This window comes from Seriola aureovittata, chromosome 10, assembly GCF_021018895.1.
Source record: "Seriola aureovittata isolate HTS-2021-v1 ecotype China chromosome 10, ASM2101889v1, whole genome shotgun sequence".
NCBI lineage: Eukaryota > Metazoa > Chordata > Actinopteri > Carangiformes > Carangidae > Seriola > Seriola aureovittata.
The window spans coordinates 16,424,709-16,447,313 of NC_079373.1; the positions used below are offsets into that span (position 1 = coordinate 16,424,709).

The window sequence follows — 22,605 nt, forward strand, 5'->3', positions numbered from 1 at the left end:
TAACAGGCTTAAAGGCTTTGGTACATCGCCAAGTCACTCAGCGAAAGATTTGGTCGGCCACTCTGAGCCGCCCGGAACAACGGAACAGAATATTGTTGACAACTGTGGCTTGTCAGCAAACTTCTCCAGTTTTCTGAACAATGAAGCTGTCTACATTAGTTTGGCTTGGCTTTGTAGTGGTTTCGGTTGGTTATCGTGAGTACTAGCGAACTGCTGAGCTAATGAGCTGGGTTAGTTAGCCGGTAGGTTAACCGATTTGACTCAACGCTACAGAGCATCTGTAGCTTGACGTTAGCTAGCTAGCAGAGCTGAGCTACACAATTAGCAGAAGCATGGGCGATGGCAGTGTCATTCCTAGGCTCGGCAACATGAAGGCATTGCTTGGAATAGTTGCTGGAGCTGGAGCTTCTTATGGGTTATACAAACTTATCAGCGGAGGAAGCTTCAAAAGAAATAAGAAAAGTGCCACCAGTGAAAGTCCTAGTGTCAGGAGCAATCAGCCCAGTGAAGTGACCCTGCAACCGGGAAGCCTGCTGGCTAAAGTGTCTGGACTGGATGTTGTCTGCCCCCGACCTACGGATGTTGCATCAGGTAAGAACTATAAAGCTCATACAGTTGGACAATACTCACACTAAATAGCTTATGTCTAAACTTGTCTGACTGTTCTAGCAAAGTGAATATCTCAAGATAATTTCTCAGAATTCCTGTGTGTAAACAATTTCAAAATTCAAATGGAGTACTTTTGTCTTAAAGCAGTAACTGCAGCTCGGTTGTACTTAGTCTCCATTGCAACACATTAAACACCATTAGATGTAGGTTAATCGCTTATTTTGCTCTATAGGTGGCATCATCCACCAGTCCCCTGGCAACCTGGAGCCACAGCACCTGAAAATGCTGCTGTCATGTCTGCAGACCAGCAATAATTCATCTGACAGATGTCGGATTATGGTTACGTTAGGAAACGCTGCTGCCTTCACTGTGAATCAGGTACAGTAAAACGATGCTTTCTCTAAAACCTTCTGCAAGTGAGGTTGGTACTGGTTTCTTTATTGCCAATCAAGAATCTCAACTTTCTAACACTGTAACTTACCTAGTTAAAAAGTTGCGTTGTTGTTGTGTTGTTTGTCAGTTATCTCACTATTGTAAATTCTTTTTTTTATTACTGATCTTCCAGAATCTAATACGGGAATTTGAAGGGATTCCTGTCATAGCAGGTTTCCTCTCTGATCCTGCAGCAGAGGTTAGAGTGCAGACGCTGAATGCTTTAAATAATCTGTGTATGAACATCCAAAACCAGGAGCAACTAAAGGTTTGTTGCCATTCTGTACAGCAAATAGCATGCAGGCTATTGCTGAGAGAGTATTTTTGTTAATATAATACATATCCATTTTTGGGGGCGGGCAGACTTGTCTCACTAAAAGTCTTGTTTTGTAGGTTTATGTGCCGCAAGTGCTGGAACTGATTGAGATGTCACCAGTGAATTCTGACCTTCAGCTTGGTGCTCTCAGGCTGCTGACAAACCTTTCAGTCACAGACAAACATCAACACTTGCTGAAAGAATCCATTACACTTTTACTGTCTCTACTTGTGGTGAGCAATGAAGCATTACAGGTTGGTATCTTTTCAGGTTGCTCTGGGGTTGATATATTTTACATTTCTTAAAGACTGATTGTTGAATACTATATTACTATGCTATAAAAGTTATCTTTTTAACAATTCCTAAATCATGATATGATATGATACCACTGATACCTCTCTGAGATATTTGAAAATTGTAGCTGTAGTTGGAAATGAGTCAAGAGCATTACAGCTGTTAGTGCAACCCCACATGTGAAGTTATTTTTTGTTTCAGGTTCAGGCCTTGAGAGTCCTTGTGAATTTGTCCTCTAATCCAGATATGATGGATGACATTGTTCAAGCTCAGGTAAGACTAAAGGGATGAAAATACAGTCTTTATCTTATCATTTTCATATAAGTCAAACAGCCAGTGTAGTTTGCAATATAGTACACACTAAGTTATTAAGCACAGCTGTGTTAAAAGTTCATCAAAACAAACAGACATGCTGCATAATCCAAGATGATTTTTGTTGTCAAACTTTTGGGACAGGGCTGCAGATTATAAATCCTTATTTTGATCTTGTTCTTGTCCTTTTTCTTCCAAGGCTCCAGCTTCTGTTGTGCTACTGTTTGACGCACGAACAGCCTCTACGGTGCTTCTGCGACTGCTGACATTTGCAGGAAACTTACAGGCTTGGAGGCCCTCGGCTCAAGTAGCTGATGAACTGAGGCGGAAGCAGGATTGCCTTTTCCGGGTCATGTTAGATGAATCCTCCCAGCTCCACAGCAGACTGGTCCAGCTCCTTTCACACCCTGATGGGGAAATTCAGGCCCAGGTGGCTCGTATCTTGACATAGACCTCTATCTGGAATCTTGATCCATGCATAGCTTTTGTTTTGACACACTTTGCCAAAGCCATCAACCTATCACTCTTCAAGTTAGATTATGAATCTGTTGACATTAACCATATAAAAGAGCAGGCTGTGTAGCTTCCTGTGGATACTCAGCTTACACTCCCTCAATCTCTATTTGTTCCACCTCATCAGCCACTTTTCTCTGATTTCCAGTCACTTACACTATAATTAACTGATGAGCAGCGAGTAAACACTAAGCAGGGAGAAACCATTCATTCAGTAGATTATAAAAACAGGCCACCTTTCCATGTTTTGTCTTGCCACCAAGAGTTTTCATCACATTGCCAGAGACTATTTTCCTTCAAATATCCACAGTGCCCTTTCTTCTGGGACTTTCACCTACTTTCTCTGAAGATATTTTCCAGGTGAAATTTCTGAACCCAAACTCACTGCCAAAAGTTTTCTAGAGAATGTGTCCATGTGACTTGTGCAGCATGAGACAATACACTACCTTTCTGTGGTTCAGAGAGACACTTATCAAGAGAATTGAAGAGGTTTCTTGCTGTACTCCTCAGCATGCCTTGGAGACACCAGTGAATGGGTGTACGACAGCTCCAATCCTCGCTGATTTAGTGACATGTTAGATTTAAAGATCAATCTTATTCCATTGAAAGCAAGCGCTTTTATCTATGTATTTAATTTGAGGAAGTGCATCATGATTTTAGAAGAGCCAAAGTGAGGTTACCCTTCAGACCGGTTGGTCCCACTTTCTGTGATTCTATAATAAGATGAGGGGTTCAGTGTATCCGGAAGATTTTGAAGTTGAAACACTGCCTTCCCCGCATTTAAAAGAGCTAGTTGAGGTGTTAAGGGCAATTGTTAAGGAGGCCACCTGGGTAAACTTTGCCTTTTGAAGGTACACCATCCAAAGCTGCCTGGACGGGTTGATCTGGGATGTACTGGTGTTGTTGATTGTCTCAACTGGCCTGCAAATCCTCCAGGGAAGAGCTGGAGGAAGTTGCACGGGGAAAAGGATGTCTGGACTGTTACTATTGTTTTATATCTACCACAACAGTCAGAGAGCTTGAAAATAGATGGAGGAGTCGTTGACCATGGGCAAAACAGTAGTGGTAATAGCCATGTTAACTGTTTGTGAAAAAATGTCATGCATATGGTTGTTGAATGACAACAGTGATTGAATGTTAAATACAAGCCTTGTTATGCTATGCACTTACTGTAATAAGACAGGATGTAAGTGACAGATGTGCATGTTTAGAGGAGGAGGACTGAAGCTGTGGACACATCTGTTCACTTGTTAAACAATATTTACAGAAACGAGGATGGGTGTAAGTGCATACCTCTAATTTGCATGAAAAATGATCTCAGAATATGATTTTTAATGCAAAGATTTTATAGCATGAGCCAGTCCAGGTGTATAGAAATGCTGCACATTTTTGATGTTTGGACACTGACCTTATTTAACCCAAATCCTAAATATGTCTCAGGCAATATCGTTTACCAGAACAGATACCGTGAGAGGTTGATTTACTTGTTACCTAGATTATCATATTTATTTAAAGAAGTTAGTCAGCATTTTGCCTATAAAATGAGAAATGTGTTTGTTATGTGTATTTGAATGGTTCAATAAATACTGTATGACCTATAATGATGGATATCCACGTCTTTCTTTCTCATGTTTACTCAAATATATTCAACTAGAAACATTCACTTCATGTGGTTAGATGATGGGCTGAACACTTGCCTTTTGGTTTTGTCTTATTTGTGTTTCTATCATCTGAACGACTTTCTAGCAGGTTAGATGTATTTTTCTTATTATCATAAAATGGAAAAAAACACCAAGTTCTTCTGACAACGCATGATTATTTTGATGTGGGTGGTGATGATGAAATTCGACAACACCCTTTAAAATGAGGCTGATGATGCGTTCAGGTCTTTGTCTCCCTCTCTCCTCTCCCTCCCTCCCAGGCCTACATACAGCCTCCTCCCACTCTGAAACGAGATGACCATCGCTGGATCATCCTGTGCTCCATCAGAGTCAGACCGCGGATCAGTGTGTGCAGGCAGGCGGGCTCACACACACACGCTCAGCACACCGATCAGGAAAGGACGAGGAGGGGGGTACAGCATTTCGGATTAGCCGCATCAACTATGAACATCCATAACGTTAAGTAGAAGTAAACGGAGCTCTCACACCATAAAACGCGTCGAGGATGAGCGGGACTGCAGCGGCCACAGGATCGGCTTCTTGCCGTTTCGCCCACTATTTTGTTGTGTGTGGAGTGGACGCAGAGACGGGCCTAGAGCCGGACGATGGAGCAGGTACACTGGTCAACAAAACATGAAAGAAACAAACCCACACTACAGGAAAATACAGCCAAAAATAGGTTTCATGACGGGCTTTATCATTGATATTTACTGGTTCATATAGGCCTGTTTGTGCGGGGGTGACATCAATTTAAATATGTTTTGATTGGACGCCACAAAGGCTTGTTGACAAAATAAAATCTGCATGTAGCCTATGTAGAATAACCTATACATTGGACAAAAATAATTAATTTAAAATATATTCCATCAGAATTTGGTTTTTCGTTTGATTTTGGCAGGATTTGTGTAATTTTACACATGTATCTCTGAACAAACAGGGCTGATGAAATGTATGTTTTTGAGTGTGAAAAGGAGAACCATAAACAAAAACACAAATCCAAGAGAAATATCATTTTCTTATGAATTTGAAGCAGTTTCAGTTTAATTTAAAATGTATTACCCTATAGTCTTGTCCTTGTGTTTTGTCTCTGCTTGGGGGAAAACACATTGCAAGTCTGTTCACTGTGTTTTGATCATATTTTCAGGACAGTATTGTAAGTAAGCTGAAAATATAGCTTTGCTGGTTTCTGCAAGTCATCCAGTGCTACACCTGGATGAGGAAAATAGCAGAGAAAGAGCTGAACACGGGGAGGACAACATCACCATTTGCCCAATAAAGCTGGAACACAGATCCAGGCAGTACTTCATGGATAACACAGGGCTGTGTGTGAGGGCGAGCGCTCTGATTACACTGCTGCGTGTGTCAAAAAGCAGCGATTATCTCTGTGATGTTCTGTTAAGATCTCTTATCATTTTCATGGCCCCGGGCAGGAGACCTGTGTCCTTTTTCTTACCAAAGCTAAAGGCTGTGATCGAGGTTAAAGGAAACGGATGCAGTATTGCTGGTGGATGTCAGGGTTGCTACGGTGATGACTGCTGCAGTGAGGGAGCTTGTGACGGTTTATTTGTGGTGGGTAGGATAGCGTTGTTAAAAATGGAGATATCAGGTTTTGTTGCCTTCTTCCACACTGAGGTATTGACGCTCAGCTCGGTGAGGTGAGGACAGAGTCACACAGGAGCTCTCTGTGGCGTCTGCACGTGTCCTGCTTTGTGTGTATGTGTGCGCCCGGGTCTTTGTGAGGAAACAGAACCATGCCAGTGTGCCCCAACACCAACACCAACACTTTAATGTCACTTCCAGGTTTAATTTGTGGAGCACAAACAATAGTCACACCCTGTACTCTCCTTGTTTCCTTTGTAGCAGCAATGTAGTTCATGTAGAGCACCTCCTCAGGGGAAAGATAGTAACCAGACATGCCTAACCCTGCTTGTGTTTTTTCCTTGTCTGTTGAATAACAGCATCAACTCGGAGAAAAATGTAAATTTAGGACAAGCTCTGTATCATGTTGCAGCTCATAGCTCTGCTGCAGATTAGTTAGTGCTGTAACTAACCAGTGAGGACTTTGATAGCTGGCTCCCTGAGGCGAGGGACAGCGCCGCTGGCTAGTATATCTGAGCTTTACCAATCTGCTTATGTAACAGTAGGTCATCTCAAAACCACTGCAGCAGAGGGCTCTGCTCCTTTCAAGGGATTTTGGTCTCTGTGTGTGAATGTGTTAATCTTTGGACGCATATTCCATGAGCTACAGTCAAGCAAGAGATGTTTATTCCCTCACGTGCCCAAGCCTTATAAGTGTTTCTCTGAGGTCATACAGTATCTCTTTCTGTTTGTGTAATTAGTGCATGCCTACAGTGAGACAATCTGCTCTTGTTGGCTTCTCAATAGATGCTACTGTGTTTTCTGCAGCCTAATCAAATTTCACATGACGTTGCGTGTTTGAATGCTGAATGGCTGAGGCTTCAGCCCCCGTTCAGGCCAGATGACCGTCACAGGGGGATGACATCAGCGGAAGGCGCAAACTCCTTGACCAAACATTTGAGAGCTGTGCTATTTAGAGGTGTATGTATCTTGCTCTTGTCTTATTAATACACATGCTGCTCGTGTGCAGAATATCCAGCCTGAGCTGTTTTATTTTTAGGCACTCAGCACTTACTTTTATCCTGTATTTTAAGCAAATGAGCCCAGCAGCACGTCTGTGTCTCAGGCTGAGATGAAAAGTAAAATTTGTCTTTTTTTTTTTGTCATATAGTTCACCTTCAATGGACAGACAAGTCTGTAATGCAAAGACAGAGTGACTTAAACTGTTTGAGCCAAAAAGGAATAACTTCTCATCAGTCAGTGTCAGCTGACATTTGCTGTCATTTTAATCTCCTTCCACTTTTTATGTCCGTCCTCATTTACTCCTGTAATGATGTGACGAATGGGACGATAGGAGTAATTCAGCTGGTGAATATGACAGATGTCTACCTTTATGGCAGTTCAATCATCCCTGATGAAGAGCTCCTGTTTTAGGGATGGACCATTTGGGGCCTTAAATCTTTGTGATGAATGTCTTAACCGTGGAATACATATGAAACACTGTTTTTGTCCTTCAAAAACATTGACATTATTGGTATTATAGTGACACTGATAAGGACGTTTTAAGTCATGGAGATTAGAGCAGAAACAATTAGTTGATTAATTGACCAAAAATAAATCTGCTACAATTTTGTTAATCACTAAATTGTTTTAAAACATTTATTGCAAATATTAATTAGTCAGCATTTTAATTGTGAAGATTTTCTGATTTATGTGATTGCAAACTGAATATGTCTGGGTTTATGTTATGCACTGCTGGTCAGACAAAACAAGCTATTTGAAGGCATTATCTTGAGTTTTTTGTCACTGTTTTCTGAGGTCAGAGATCACATGATTGATTAATCTGAAAATAATCATTACTTAATGATCTAAAGCATTCTGCAACACATTGGCTCATACACATTTGCTTGTGTGTGTGTTTCTTCACATGGTAAGAGGAGGAAACATGCTCATTACAGCCATACAGAAACAGGCATTTAAACTGTCATTCAAACCCTTAAACAAACCTCCCTCTTGCTGTTGCACAGAAAAAGAGTGAGACTGTGTTTGAATGTGTTTTGTGCAAACTCTTTGGTGGGAACTCGTGTCAGGTGGAGTCTGGATTTTAATTGTGTCAGCTGATGAAGCTCAGGATGACGCAACAGCTGACGAGCTTTGTCTGATGGCTATCTTCGAGGCCATGGCGGATGTGGCTACCATGGCAACTGGGTGTCCTTGCGCTAGGCTCGATTCTGCCTCTCAGCGCCAACACCAATTTGTATCCTTAGCAAAGAACATTGACTCCCCCTCTCGTCACTGTGATCCATTAGCTTCGGTCTCCCACCTACGACTCAGTTCAACTTGAAGTGGTGCCTAATCCTGCCTCCCTCTATTTCGTCTCTTGGGGTCCTGTGCGTCATCTTGAAGATGTGGATGTTCCCGAATGCTGAATCAGTGCGTCAAAGCTGGCAGCAGAGAGAATCCTGTTAGTTTTCCATTTGCAGGTGGTTTTGTTCTTGTAATGCAGATGAAGCTGAACGTGAATTCTTAGAGTTCATGGTGAATTCGTGAAATGGGGAAGACGGTGAAGAGCACTGTTCAAGGGCATCCCCTCAGAAAGTGGATGAATAATGAAAGTAGTTCATTCACTACTGGCAGTCGATTACACACTCTGAATCATACACACACTGCGTATTTCTATTCCCTGCTCTCTTTTTCAGCAGCTCCTCTTCGTCCACACTTCACCACACAGACAGCACTCTGTATGTAACCGGAGCTAGAAGCTGACACAGGCTGCAGGGATTGAAGAGAGGAGAAACTTGAGCCAGCCAGACAAAGCAATGCATCAAATATGTGCCTTGTAGGAATATATAGAGATTTCTTGCATGCGCTGCAAATTAGATCCTTTTGTGTACATGTAGCTATTGTAGAGAAATTTTTCATCCTTTCATCCTGAGCCTGAAAGCTCTTGATGTTTGAAAAAGCAGCACATTTCTGTCCTAAAGGTGTAAAGGGTTTTGTACTGCAGAGTGTCAGGGATGAGGGGTGTTGCACCACTATTCCAGTCTATCGCTATGGTAATGAGTCGAGTTACATAACCCTTGGAAGGGTTTTCCCTCCTCGCTGTAGAATGGTCCTCGCTGACAACAACAAATTAACTTTTTTTTCTTTTTTAGTATCAGTGTCAGACAAGGTCGTTCTGTCCAAGCTTTTTTATAAATCAAAGCTCCTGTCAGATTGAGACGTCCTCTGTTCTGTCAGGAGTGATGAAGGTCCAGGATCACTTCATACTGAAATGTAAATGTCATAATCTTTTTTTGTATTTTGTCTGCCTGTCTTTCAGGTGAAAGCTTTGAGCAGAGCCCCATTCGACGATCCTTCAAGTCAAAGGTTCTGGTGCACTACCCTGAAAACACGGACAGGAACCCCTTCAATAAAGATGCTGTCAACATGGTGAGAGTTTTGATTGCACATAATTGGTCCACTTCAGTACTGGTCATTTTAGCTCACAATAATAGAAATGATAATGAAGGACAAGATGTGGCCCTTTTGTAGGACAGATGTGTTCGTTGCACTTCCAGCCAGTGTAAGTGAGCAGTGCTACGAATGACAAAAGAAACATGATAACAAAATCAACTAGGGAAAAAAGTATAGTCAGACCCATGTATCTCTGCTTGTTCGCTACCTCTCACAGACTTTTCACTTTCTTTTTTTATCTACATACACGGAAGATGTTCATTGTTCTTTGCTGGAAAAGTGGGTTAGGATGATGAAAGGATAAACCTCGAAAGAACCGGTAGCAGTCAGAGGGAATCAAGTTCATTTTTACGTCATGTCTTTGACATATTAAAATTAGTTGTTTCCCAGAGATAGTATTAAAACATATGATCTTCTCTAACAGTTTTTAATTTCATTTTATTTGGGTTTCAGACCTGGAAACGCTTGCAGAAATACAAATAACATTTTCAACATTAAATTGCCACTTTATTTCTAAATGCAGTTTTATGTTTATCTCCTCCTCTTCATTCTTCACCACCTTCTCTTCAGCTCTGTATGCCAAGGGGTCTGTCTTTCCGCACTCAGGCAGACAGACTCGATCCTCAGTTCCACTCATTTACAATTTCTTCTGACGATGGCATGCGTTCCTACGGCTTCGTCCACACGTTCTATGAGGAGGTGACTAGTCCTCAGATCATCACTGCCATGCAGACTCTCTATCAGATGCACCATGTGGAGCGCCAGTCCTCCTCATCGGCCTCCTCTCCATCCTCCTCGTCTTCATCTGCCTCCTCGCCCTCCACCTCCAGCATGGACTCTCTTGTGAGCAGCTTGGATGAGTCAGACGCTGAGTCCCTGGTCGGGGTTTCTGGCTGCCTTGGCTGTGCAGGCTCCTTCGATCCGGCACGTGACACCCTGTACGTGTCCAAAGCCCTCTGCCTCCTGGCTCCGCTCCCTTTTCTTCAAGCTTCACGACAGTTCCTATCTCAGCTGCACCAGGCTGTGACATCACACACGGCTCCACCTCTCCCTCTGGAGAGCTACATCCACAACATCCTGTACGAGGTGCCCCTGCCTCCCCCCGGCAGGTCGCTGAGGTTCCACGGGGTGCAGGGGCCCATCATGTGCCAGCGGCCTGGGCCGGGTGAGCTCCCACTGGGGGAGTATCCTCTTGGAGAGGCGTTCTCCCTCCTGGGTGTCGACAATATGGTGCAGCTACTTACCTGTGCATTTCTGGAGACACAAGTCCTACTGTACTCTCAAGGTAAACACAATATTCACCATTTAGCATGCTTGAAATCAAAGAACGTATTATTATTATTATTATTATTATTATTATTATTAAGGCTGCTGTGGCGGGTCATCCACCAATTAGAAGGCTGTGGTTTGATCCCCGGCCCCTCCAGGCTGCATGTGTCCTTGGGCAAGATACTGAACCCCACATTGCCCCTGATGGCTGCTCCATCAGTGTATGAATGTGATGAATGAATGTGTGAGTGAATGGGTGAATGTGGAAAGTATTGTAAAGCGCTTTGAGTGGTCAGTAAGACTAGAAAAGCGTTATATAAGTGCAAGTCCATTTACCATATTAATTCTTTTTTTCCTGAATTTAGCAACACTCATAGCAAAGCAGCTGTTTTTATTCATAATATGACACAAACATAACATTAGAAAAGAGTTAATAGAAATAGACACGACAAGTACAAGACTTGGTGCAAGATATATAAAAAATGCATAAAATACAGTACAAAAATACAGTAACAACAGGAAAGATGGATTTGAGGTTGAATACGGCAGCAAAACTTACATTGTAAATCCTGTCCCATCTTTCTCCCTCACACACTCTCTTCTCCTCAGACTACCAGCGTTTGATGACAGTGGCAGAGGGCGTCACCACCTTGCTATTCCCATTCCAGTGGCAACACATCTACCTGCCCATCGTTTCTGCGCCGCTACATCACCTGCTGGATGCCCCTGTGCCGTTCGTGATGGGCATCCAGCGCAGAGAAGGAGCTCAGCGGTCCGCTCTCCACCTACCACACGAGGTACAGCCCCGAACTAGAAGCTCGTGTGTACAACACATCTGTTGTTTTTCGTGTGAATGAGTCACAGAGATTTTCGTGACAGAGACATTTCAATAAACATTCATACAAAAAGATCTAAAAATGTTTTGTTAAAGTGAAACCTTCCTCCAGCCACTCGCTGTCCTCTTCCACTTGCATGACAATTTGCCCTCTGCCTTGTCGAGCAGAGATGATACATTTCCTCAGATCACCCCACCCCGCCTTCAAATCCAGTCCTGCAACTGAGATCACTTCATGCTGCATGAATATCTCACTGGAGCCTCTTTGAAGTCGCTCTGCCCCAGAAAAGAGGCAATAGAAAGACAGCTCGGGGGGATGAAAGCAAAAACACAGAGCATGAGAGATCCAGAATAATGGGACTCGCTGAATAATTAATGGGAATTAGGGATCGCCACTTACTTCTTGAGTTGTGCAATTTGATGGAAGTGGGAAATGATTGAATCATATTGATAATGATTGGCTGTAATTCATCAGAACAGCAATAAATGCACAGTTTGGCTTGGGTGCAGAGGAAGAATTGGGAAAAACAATAATAATAATAATAATAATGGTAAAATAAAATATATTTGTGAGAGTTTTTGATCCTTTTCCCCTCCCTTCTTTGGATCAAAGAGATGATGAGAAGACATGAACTAACAAGTGAAGACATTAACTAGGAGGATGAGGCTGCACAGTGTAGGCTGCTAGGGTAAGAGGATGTCTGCCTCTTTCCACTCACATCTCCCAACTTCCCCTGAGGCTATAAACCGACTGCCTGAGGTCACTGTTGAAGGTCATGTTGCTGCTGACGGCGCTCTGCTCCACTGCTGCTTACAGAGGCAGTTTTTTTTTTTTAAATCAGTGCCTGTCTTTCACACAAAGTTCTGTTACCCATTGCTCAGCAGCTTCCTGGGCACAGTTTTTTTTTTGCACAGGTTTCTGATGTTGTTGCAGGTGTGAAAGCCTGATGCTGCACAGTTTCTCCTGTTGCAGTGATAGCAGTAATCTTAAAATAATTCTTCACATGCTAACGTCCTGTGAGGGCTTATCGCGGTGAAATGCCAAGAATCTATTTATGAAATGTAAATCTTCATCTCTGATCTTAATTGGATGTTAAAGCTCAGCTGCTTTGTCTACATGAGATGAATAAGAGTCGGTGCATCGTGACTGGTTAAACCTATTATGATTATCTGATGGAGGAGCCAGTTGAACAGTCTTGTTTATCTCATGCTCCTACACAGGCCAATCTGTGCTTCGTGGACATTGACAACCACTGCGTCGAAGCCCCCGAGGACCTTCCCTCGTTTCCAGACCAGACTGAGCTAATCCAGGAACTGAGTGAGGTACTGCTGCGTTTTGGAGTCCCTCCACAGGGTGGTGTGATCACCAAGCCCACCACCACCAGCACCCCCTCCCCTCGCATGAGCAGCCTGGTCCTGGAGGATCTGATGGAGGACAGAAGGAACGGGAACCTCGGAGGTGAGGAGCTGGCGGTGCTGGAGAGGCTGCAGGCTTTGGCGCGGAGGTGCGGGGGAGGGAAAATGTCAGATGGCGGGAAGACGCTGGGACATGAGTTTGAAGAGGAGGAGGAAGAGCTGAAGGCTGCTAAGCTGAACATTCAGCTGAGGGAGGTGTTTGCTGGACGTTTTGCTGCCATGTTTGGCAGGTATGACGAGTTCGTCATCCACAGTGCTCTGGACCTGGACTCCTGGTTGAGCAACCGAGAGGGGACGTTCAACTTTGACAAGGTACAGCTGTAGATATCAGTGCACAAGGATCATGTTTATGCCTGTTATTTCCACACATATTAAGATTGTTTTTCTGTGTACTTTCGATTATGATAGAAATTCCCTGCTGATTTTAATTGCGTTTACTCGTGGTTCATGATGTTTCAGGGTTCCTTCCTGTCAGTTCAGCCCACGACCCACTTGCGTTTCTTGTCTCGGTTCCTGGAGACATCCATGTTTTCTTCTTTTGTGGATGGGAAAGTGATATCTCGCTGGGCGGATAGAGAACCACTGCAGCAGCTGTTTGACAACCGTCTGGAGAAGGAACGACTGTATGACACAGACAAGGACTCCTATAACTGTCACTACAGGAAATGCACCACACTCTTTGAGTCAGGTACTGTGAAGGTGCTCATGATCAAAAGAGGATGAAATAAAGTATTTAGGACTTGCATATTGTTGTAAAATAAGTTAAAATATAAATACTGTATTCTTACATGCTCAAACACAAGGCAAAATATGCTGCAAAAATCATGTTACAGCATTTCTGGTCGAGTGTTTCAGTCGATATCTCATGCATCATTGTTGCTCTCTCTCACCAGGAAAGAGTTAGACTAACTTGACTTCATTTCCATAGATTTTCATCTGAAAGTGATGTGCAAGTTTAGGGCCTCTGCAGGCAGGCACTGACAAATATGCAACTGAAGGGACAGTTACACTTAATAGTTAATAACTTAAAGGTTATTACATACATTCATTTAAGAAGCTTTACATTTTAGTGACAACCTACAACAAATCAAGAGTAACAGTGGGCTGTTTCACTAGTTTCTTTTCAGCATTTAGCAATAGATTGAAACCCCAACTGGTAATTTGATCTGAAGGATGTGATTGATGTGGTGGATGCCAAACTTTGCAGAGGGCATCTGCAGTTCTGTTGCCATCTGTCCTTCTGTTTGGGTTTGTATGTTGATTATGTTGCTTTGCCTTTTCTCTCTCTTTTTTAATAAGCACAGAGGATCTTGCTTAAACTCTCCTTAAGGGGACTCCTGTACCAGAACATTTAACTATGTAAATTATAGCTGATGGAAATATTTCTCAAATGAAAAAGAAATAATCTGATAAATATTTGAAACACAAAAGAGGAGGGATAGAATCAGATATGAGGGGGGAACTATGGTAGGATCAAAGAATTAGGGATGAACTAAATGATATGGTGGGGGATGAACATTATATAAGAGGAGGGCTTTGTGTCCTATGAAAAACCTCCTGCTCTGAAATCCTGCCAACTCACTGCAGAAACTGCCCCGCTCACATCTCATTCTGTCTGTGTCATTATTCACATTTAGACTCTGCTTCAGAGATGTTGTTTTTATTCTTTTCCATCATACTGTCAGTTGCATTACATCTTTAATTTATTTTATACTGTGTGTCTCCTTGAAACAAAACAAACTTAGCAGCAATTAACCAGCTTGAATACAAGCCTGCGTTGTTCCTCTGCAGCCCAGGAAACTGAGCGCAGACTGCTGAAGGCCGACCACACAGCCATACACCCCCACCTGCTGGACATGAGGATTGGCCAGGGTCGCCATCAGCCGGGATACTTCCCTAAGCTGCAGGCTGATGTGCTTGCACAGGGACAAAACACCAACAAGTGAGCCTTCGTTCGTTCATTCATCTGCTGTTCAGAAAAACCTTGTCCAGGGAGCACTGGAAGGGGGTGCTGCCTGGTTGTACAAAGAGTAACTCCACTAATCTGAGAAAAAGATATCTGTGATTAAACCAATATATTCCCAGACTTTAGTTTTGGAGGAAAAATTAACAAATAAGGTTACAAATTGGTGTGATGCTGGTCTTTTGTAATTTTTTATCACGATAAACAGCTTTTGCATTACATTTGGCTGACAGTAGTTGGCTAAAGGCAATTGATAAACAATTGAAATAGCTAATAGCAGTGTAAATAAATGGTTGACATAGTTAGCTAAAAATAATGTACCAACCGTTGCAATAATTAACGAGTGATGAATAATATTGTTTAATAGCTAAAGATAATGGATAAATATTTGAAAGGTGTTGTTCCTGCTGCACCAAGAATTTGGCCTAAATATTGACAATGAATAAAATGATTGTAATAATATACACTTTTATGTCAATTACCTAACATCCAGTTTAAAATCAATTTAAAATGATGACCTCTAATAGAGTTTTTTTTTTTATCTAAGAAGTACCTCAGATAAAAAAGTTTGGGAACCAGAACAGCTGTATTTGGATATCATTACATGTAGTCACCAGTGCCAAAATACACACACATGATTTAAACACAGAACCACAGCTGCACACTCTTGAAATGTTATCTGTGTGAACAGGTGGTCCAGTCGTGTGACAGCATCACGCCGGACTGACCCCAAGAGATCAATGATGTCAGATCACTCAGGAGTGGACAATGAACAGAGACAGGTACTTTTCATGGGTCAACACACATGGACACACTCTCAAGGGCTTCCCGAGGAGTACGTCTGATTTATTAAATTTTTTGTTTATTTAACAGAAGCACACATTTGCGAGGAAGAACCTCCGTCAGTCCAAGCTACTCGACCCGTCGCCTCAAGCCGTCACTCAGACTCACCGAGAGTTTGTTGATGGGCTGCTGAGTGAGTGTCGTCTGAAGGTGAGAGCTCTCATACTGCGTGTTGATGGAGGCACAGCTGCCATTGACCAGCATTCAAGGTTAATGCCACTAAACGTTCTCTGGCTTTTTAGACCAAACGGATGCTGATGGAGAGGATGGGGAAGGAGAGTGTGGATCTTGGTCAGGGAGAAGCCAACATCACAGGCCTGCAGGAAAACACACTCATCCACGGTCTGTGTGACCTACTGGAGAGAACCTGGGGCCATGGTCTGCAGCTGAAACAGGTCAGAGACACACAGACATGTAATTCACCATGCCTGATCACCACAGATGACCTACAGAAACATCTCGTGTCAACAAATTTACATCATGCACATGAACACAAAGAGATGACTGTATGAACCGGTTCAATTATAACAAGTGTGTTTATTCCGAGCAGGGTAAGTCTGCTCTGTGGTCCCATCTGCTTCACTACCAGGCAGCCCAGGGGAAGACGGAGGCACCAGCCGAATCTCCAGGTGAGAGCACAACCCTACTGTTTTGTTCTTCTTGTGTGAATCATTGAGCTAAAAGTCGACTGATGGTTGGTGTTAAACTCGCTGCCTGTTTAGGGTCTAACGCTTCAGACCAGAGAACGTTGGATGAAGGCACTCAGCTCCTGAGAGGATCCCTAGTACAGGATATGAGGTAATGAGAGCAAACAGACTGGGATGTTGGAGAGAGTTATGTATCTGTGTGCCATTTAGAAATGCTGTAAATGGCATGAAAGGCTCGGTTTGTGTTTGTGATCTATGTTTTATGGAAAATGCAGATGAAAAAGTGCCTCAGGCTTTACTAAACGCTGCTTCATTTTCCCCTTTTAACAGATATTTTTTCTGAGGTCTAGATGAATACCAATATACTACACATACATTATATCTGCAGTACTATTCTGTTGGGGTCAAGAGAGGTTATATATCTTGGTCACAAGTTTAGATTTTTCTAGATGATGAATGAATTATCTAGAAGGGTCATTAAATACAACATTATATAAAAATTTTTTTTTAAAAAGGCTGAATATTAGAGCTTGTTCCTGACTGCTCACCCCAGTCTGTGTGTTGTTCTTCTAGGTTTATCCAGACCATGAGTGAGTGTCTGTCAGAGGTGGGTCAGGCCCGGGCCTGGATCCATCTGGCTCTGGAGAAGAAAATGCTTTCCCATCACCTTAAAGAGCTGCTTACAAACCAGGAGCTGCTCAGGTCAGATTTTCACTCATAGTTTAGCTTTTACTCAGATTTAATTTATGTTAAGTGCTGTAACCTTGACAGACTTTTTTCCCCCTCTCTTGTCCCCCGACAGGCAGCTGTATAAACCTCATGCATTCCTGCTGTGTGAGGAAGAAAGGGAGCAGTTTTTGTTTCACCTGCTCTCTCTTAACACTGTGGACTACCTCTGCTTTACACGGGTCTTCACCTCCATCAGTAAGTCCTGTCAACTTTAACAACAAAGTGGTAGAATTTTATGGAAGTTTTACAGCCTGCAAAGACCCTGAAAGTTTGCTTCTGGTTAGGTTTGCATTTTACAACACCCATCCCCACACCAAGCTTTCTGCAACTCACAGGATACGGATCACCCCACACTGTTTACTCTGAGTATTGTTAGAAGAGTTGTACAAGTTCAAGTGTGAAGGAAATGATGAAATGGTTTAATAAAACTTTGCTCTTGGTGTTTTGTATCTCTCCAGGTATTCCATACCGTGTTGTTATTATACCTATGAAGAAGCTGAGCATTGCAATGGCAACAGTTAACCCCTGGGTGTGTGTGTCAGGAGAAATGGGTGATTCAGGAGTTAGACAGATCCCGAAGAATACACAAGAGATTTTTTTCCAGGTTTGTATACACCCCTCAGAATTAATGTCAACACACTGATCAATAAACTGAGAGCTGATCTTGCTGTGTGTGGTCTGTGCTTTTCATTTCAGTGTAAGAACCTGGGCAGGCTGAGCACTCTGCAGCTGGGACAGGAGAACTCTGGTTTGCTGGCCAAGTGTCTGATTGACTGCGTGATGGTGTACAACGAGATCACTGGACACACCTACAAGTAAGATTCAGCCTCTGACCATGGTCTCATCAGCAAACGCTGACTGTGGCTTCACAGCACAGTGGCTACGTGTGCCAAAATGTGTTTGTGGACAGCTGCTCCCCCGTGTGAAAATGTGTGTAAGATACGGCGACGTCTAAATGACTTTGACTGTCAAATGTTGGATGTCTCTCTCCTATGAGAGAGCTGCTTTATCACGTGATAAAGACATAATGTAGACATGGAAAATAAATGACTACATGTTCACTTGGATGGATTACCTATCTGGTTCAGGGCTCTACAAGTTTATTTAATACCATATTGTCATGAACTGAAACAAGCTGCTGTCTGACAGACGATAAATAAATCTAAAGATGTATTGTATGACTTGGAAAATGGTTTTCACTAATCTAAATTATATGTGATTTGTAGTAAATTTGCTTAAACATACTAAACCAAAAGTGTGGTTCTTGAAATTATTTAGAAAAACAAGTGTAATGTTGTGCGGACGCTACACCAGCTGATTAGAACAGATGGCCCTCACCTACGCCATGTCCTTGTGTAATGAATAACTTAATTATTATTATTTTTCATGTTGAATATAATGAAACACTGTGTCCTCTTTCCTTTCAGGTTCCCATGTGGCCGATGGCTGGGGAAAGGTGTGGGTGACGGCAGCTTGGAAAGAGTTCTCATTGGTCAGCTGGTGTCACCTGGTGCTGAGGAGGATGCTGGAAGGTGGACAGGGACTCCACCAGAGCTGGCCTCTCCTTCTCAGAGTGTACGGACAGTGCTGGGATCTCTTGGCAGCCGAAGCAGTACGTACTGACAAAGAACGCATTCTTTAGTACAATAGCTGACCTACTTGTTGGTTAGCTCACCACAGTAACAGATTCTGCGCCTGTATCACCTTTCTATTTACCCCCTGTTCTCTCCCCCTCGTGTTTGTCATCATTCATCCTCATGTTTCTATTTGTAACTATCCTGCATTTATATTGTTAGGAATGCTGTCTGTTGAAGTACAAGAGGACATGAGGGAGGCGGCAAATAACCTTGTTAAACATTTCCACAAAACCGAACAAGAGGTATGTGACTGTAATAGAGAGTGTGCCCCCCAAGACTCAGATCTTACATTCATTTAACCTGTTGGCTCCCCCAGCTAAAATAAGGGGATAAAACAGTTAATGCAAAGAAGAATGCGATGTGGTTGCTCTGTCAGCCTCCTGCGTGTTATTTTTATCTCCAACACGCTTCATTACCCCGGCTTCTCCAGCCTGGGCCTCATTTGTGTATCAGGCTAGACTTTCTCATCTCAACAGCAAGTTAAAAGCGCTGAGGAGACTTGATGGATCGCTTCAGTTCATCTGTAATGGGCCTCGAAGTCATTGTAATAACATCTCTAGTGCACAGGCATTAATGTGCAAGCTCAGTTTTGTTTACTTCCTCTTAGTAAGTGAAAGAAGAGCCTTCTTAAATGTTGCACAGGATTTTAGAAATCTGCAGCGCTTTCTGTCAATAATATGAGTGGATTTGCTGATGTTGTAAGTTGAGCTTCTTGCTTGCAGTGCCTCTGTTAACTCTCTGTTTTCATTTCTTCCATCTCAGAGGGGAAACTTGACTGTCTTGTTATGTGGTGAAGGAGGGTTGGTGCTGTCCTTGGAGAAGTTCCTCCTCCACAGCTTCAAATCCAACCGTCTTTTCCAGAGGAATGTATTTGTTTGGGACTTTGTCGGTAGGTACTGTGAGCGTGAGTTCATTAAGAGCATCCAATAAACATTAAATGTGATGTTTTACTGTACCTTTCACAGATCTCTGTTTCCTGTCTCCATCTAGTGGCAGTGAATATGAGTTTCAGATATTAAGTTGTATGCAACAAAGCATGATTGATGTGTTTTGTTAACAGTGTTACATCGTCCTTCTCCGGTGTTTGTTTTTTATGGCCTGAATTTACATACTTGTCAGTATATGAATGAGTTACGCATTGACAGTATGACCAACTTTTTCCCACAGAGAAGGCAGTGGTTTCCATGGAGACAGCTGATCAGATGGGTGACCTGCATGGATCAACACTGACAAAGGGTCCACCTTGTGACTCACTGTGCCACTATGTCAATGCCATCAATGCTTCACCCCGAAACATCGGAAAAGAGGGCAAGTTCCAGCTGTTCGTCTGCTTGGGAATCAGGTGAGTGTTCATCATTTAAAAACTCAAGCAAGTGAGACCCAAAGAGTAACTCCCCAAAACCCCATAAATTATTAGGAAAACATCATTCTGATTTATTTTTTAAAAGCATCCTGGTCATTACATTGTGTTGTGCAAAGATAATACAGTTTCCTTCCGGGGGCGATGGGGAAGTGGCCTGCAGCAGGACTGCATGGTTGTTTTCTCTCACTGACCTATTTACATGACATACAGTTCATGCAGGGAATGAATCAGCCTTCATCCGCTAATGGTTAGATAAAAGACAGAAAAATCATTTATATCTCCATTATTAAATTTGATAAAAGTGAAAAACTGAACATATTATTTTCAAATGAACTGAAGATGTTACTTCATATTACTGCTGTTGTTAAATCACATCAACTGCCCCCTGTCAAAAAAGCCCATGATCAGTGGGTGGCTGTCACACAAAGGCATTTAAAAGCCAAGCAAAGCAGTTGAAATTAGCCTCAATCTATTTCAGGTGGAACGAGACAACTTCAACTGTGACATGAGAATAAAATTCTTTTATTTTTGCCTCACCTCTGCACAAATACAGTCAGAATCAATAAAGAAAAAGGCTTAAATCAAATCTACATGGCATAGTTGGCTGAAATTTCAAAGTAGCATTTATTTATTATGAATGTTTTCTATTTGTCTCCATGTGATGTGTCAATAAAGGAAACTTTAAGAATAGTTTAGCAATATATTTGGGGTGTATTGTGTCCAATGCCTGTAACTTGGTCATTGAATGATATTAGTTCTATTGCCTCTTCTTTAGACTGACACTGAATGAACTGAACATTCAGGTTAATGAACAGTGAAAGTATTGTGACATCCTGAAAGCTGTTTCAAGAAAAAGTACTTGGATTTAGTTTAGGTCTACAGATAGTTAACTTGCTTCCAATTCAATACCAAACGTCAGTGGATATTTATGGAACCGTAATTGACCCGTTTCTCTTGGTAGGGATCGGTTTCTCCCTCAGTGGCTCCCCCTATTGGCAGAATGTCCTCTGACAGCACGGACATACGAGGAAGGGGCTCTGCTGCGGGACCGTGCGGCTGTACACTCACTGTCTCGCATCCTACACACACTCAATGAGTTCACCATCACCCTGGAGATGGCACTGGTTAAAGGGGTTGACCTCTGACCCTGAGGGATAAGAATGGAGTTCAGCCCCCTGCTGTACAACCTACTGCAAGAATGCTGACGGGTTCCAATATTCATATTTCCATCTTGCGGGAAAGGGAAGTATATTCAGAGACTTGAGAAAGGTGACTTTATCATATAAAAAAAAAGAAAGAACAGTGGACCAGATGAAGTCACTGGCAACTCCAGCTCCAAACATATTGCCTTGTTCAACAATGTAAATGTCTTAGATACTTTATTTGCTTCAGGAAATAGTGAGATTTTTCCTATGCTTGTTTACACTGTGAAATTCTGTTTCCTTGAGGAGAAATGGAGTCATTCATAATCTCACATCCACAGTAGATATTTTCACAGCTCACACCATTTACCGTATCTGACCCTAGGACAACTATGACTCTCCTGCTACTGCTGTATTGCTTGCACTTAAATTTTAAACTAAGCACATGCATGGCCAAAATCAGTTTCTTTGTTTGTTTGTTTATGTCTTAGTGTGTTGTGATCTGAAATATCAGGACTCAGGCCTTATTATATAAACATTTTTCTTGACATCATTCATTGAATATCATAATATCTTTATATATATATATTATATATATATATATATATATATATATATATATTGAAAGACAGATAATGTTCCCAAACTATAATATGTTACAAAGTGTTATATTATTATGCTCTTGTTATACTATGTAAGGTCTGGCCTGTTTCTCCTTGCTTATTTCAGTTTGGGATCACAGGCTGAGCAGAATTGTGCTCATGAAGTCCTCCGTTGGTGAAACACTGAAACCAAACTGGTGTCCTAATTGTGTCAGTTCAAATAGTCTTTGCCACTGTCAGAAAGTTTTTTCCCCTCTCTCATTGTAAATAATTTTGCTTCATTAGATCTTTGATAGAATTGTGGCCATTTGTTATTAAGGTATAATGAATTTGTGGCATTTTTCTGTATAAAGGCATCTTGTTTGTGTCTGTGTAAAACAATAGACCCCAGTATGGACACACTTTACTGATTATGTGGATTAATAGTCATGCTGTTTGTTTCTAAACTGTTCAGTTGTCTTTGCAAAAATCAGACAATGAATAGAGCACAGGTTCTTAAAAACGCTAGGTATTCTGTTGATGTCGCATTTCATTTAACAGTTGAAGAATTGTGAAAATGCTGTCTCCTGCACTCTCCTGCAAGCACTATGTAACCCACAATGACCAAGCCTCTATTATCATTTAAATACAGATTAGAGAAAGCAATAATGAACTGTTATTTATGAAATGTGTTGTCAAAGATTAAAGTTAATATTGACATAACTGATGTGTCTTGGTATTGGGTTTTTTGTGCTATTTACTTTAAATCTGTGATGTCTGAAAGGAATCCCTCCTAAGATTCCTGCATAGTAAAATGATTTTCAGTTCCAAAGCAAAGTATATTCACCACATAGCACTACTGCATCATGATGATATTTATTGTGTGCTGAATGCAAACTTGATTGCTCGACTACACTGATGGCAGTGTTTTTGTTGTCAGAGCTTTTACACCAAATGGAAACAGTACATGCAGTTAATGCAATTCCATTTAATACCCTTGAAGTAAAAC

General features: G+C 42.0%; 2 protein-coding genes across 2 annotated transcripts; both read left to right on the forward strand.

Annotated features, from left to right (window-relative positions):
• The first annotated feature begins 78 nt into the window (after nt 1–78).
• On the forward strand, nt 79–4,077 carry armc10 (armadillo repeat containing 10). Its single transcript, XM_056387342.1, has 6 exons — nt 79–591; nt 842–987; nt 1,175–1,309; nt 1,435–1,611; nt 1,853–1,924; nt 2,163–4,077. The coding sequence occupies exons 1-6, from the start codon at nt 333–335 to the stop codon at nt 2,412–2,414; spliced, it is 1,041 nt and encodes a 346-aa protein (XP_056243317.1). The 5' UTR covers nt 79–332; the 3' UTR covers nt 2,415–4,077.
• Nucleotides 4,078–4,433: 356 nt separating this feature from the next.
• LOC130176313 (DENN domain-containing protein 5B-like) lies at nt 4,434–22,319 on the forward strand. The gene is made up of 21 exons (XM_056387326.1): nt 4,434–4,751; nt 9,038–9,147; nt 9,742–10,456; nt 11,050–11,237; nt 12,497–13,003; nt 13,151–13,379; nt 14,483–14,633; nt 15,346–15,436; nt 15,528–15,647; nt 15,740–15,892; nt 16,048–16,126; nt 16,220–16,295; nt 16,718–16,846; nt 16,947–17,068; nt 17,332–17,477; nt 17,570–17,688; nt 18,301–18,485; nt 18,670–18,752; nt 19,273–19,399; nt 19,678–19,852; nt 20,835–22,319. The coding sequence occupies exons 1-21, from the start codon at nt 4,643–4,645 to the stop codon at nt 21,016–21,018; spliced, it is 3,798 nt and encodes a 1,265-aa protein (XP_056243301.1). The 5' UTR covers nt 4,434–4,642; the 3' UTR covers nt 21,019–22,319.
• Nucleotides 22,320–22,605: the final 286 nt, after the last annotated feature.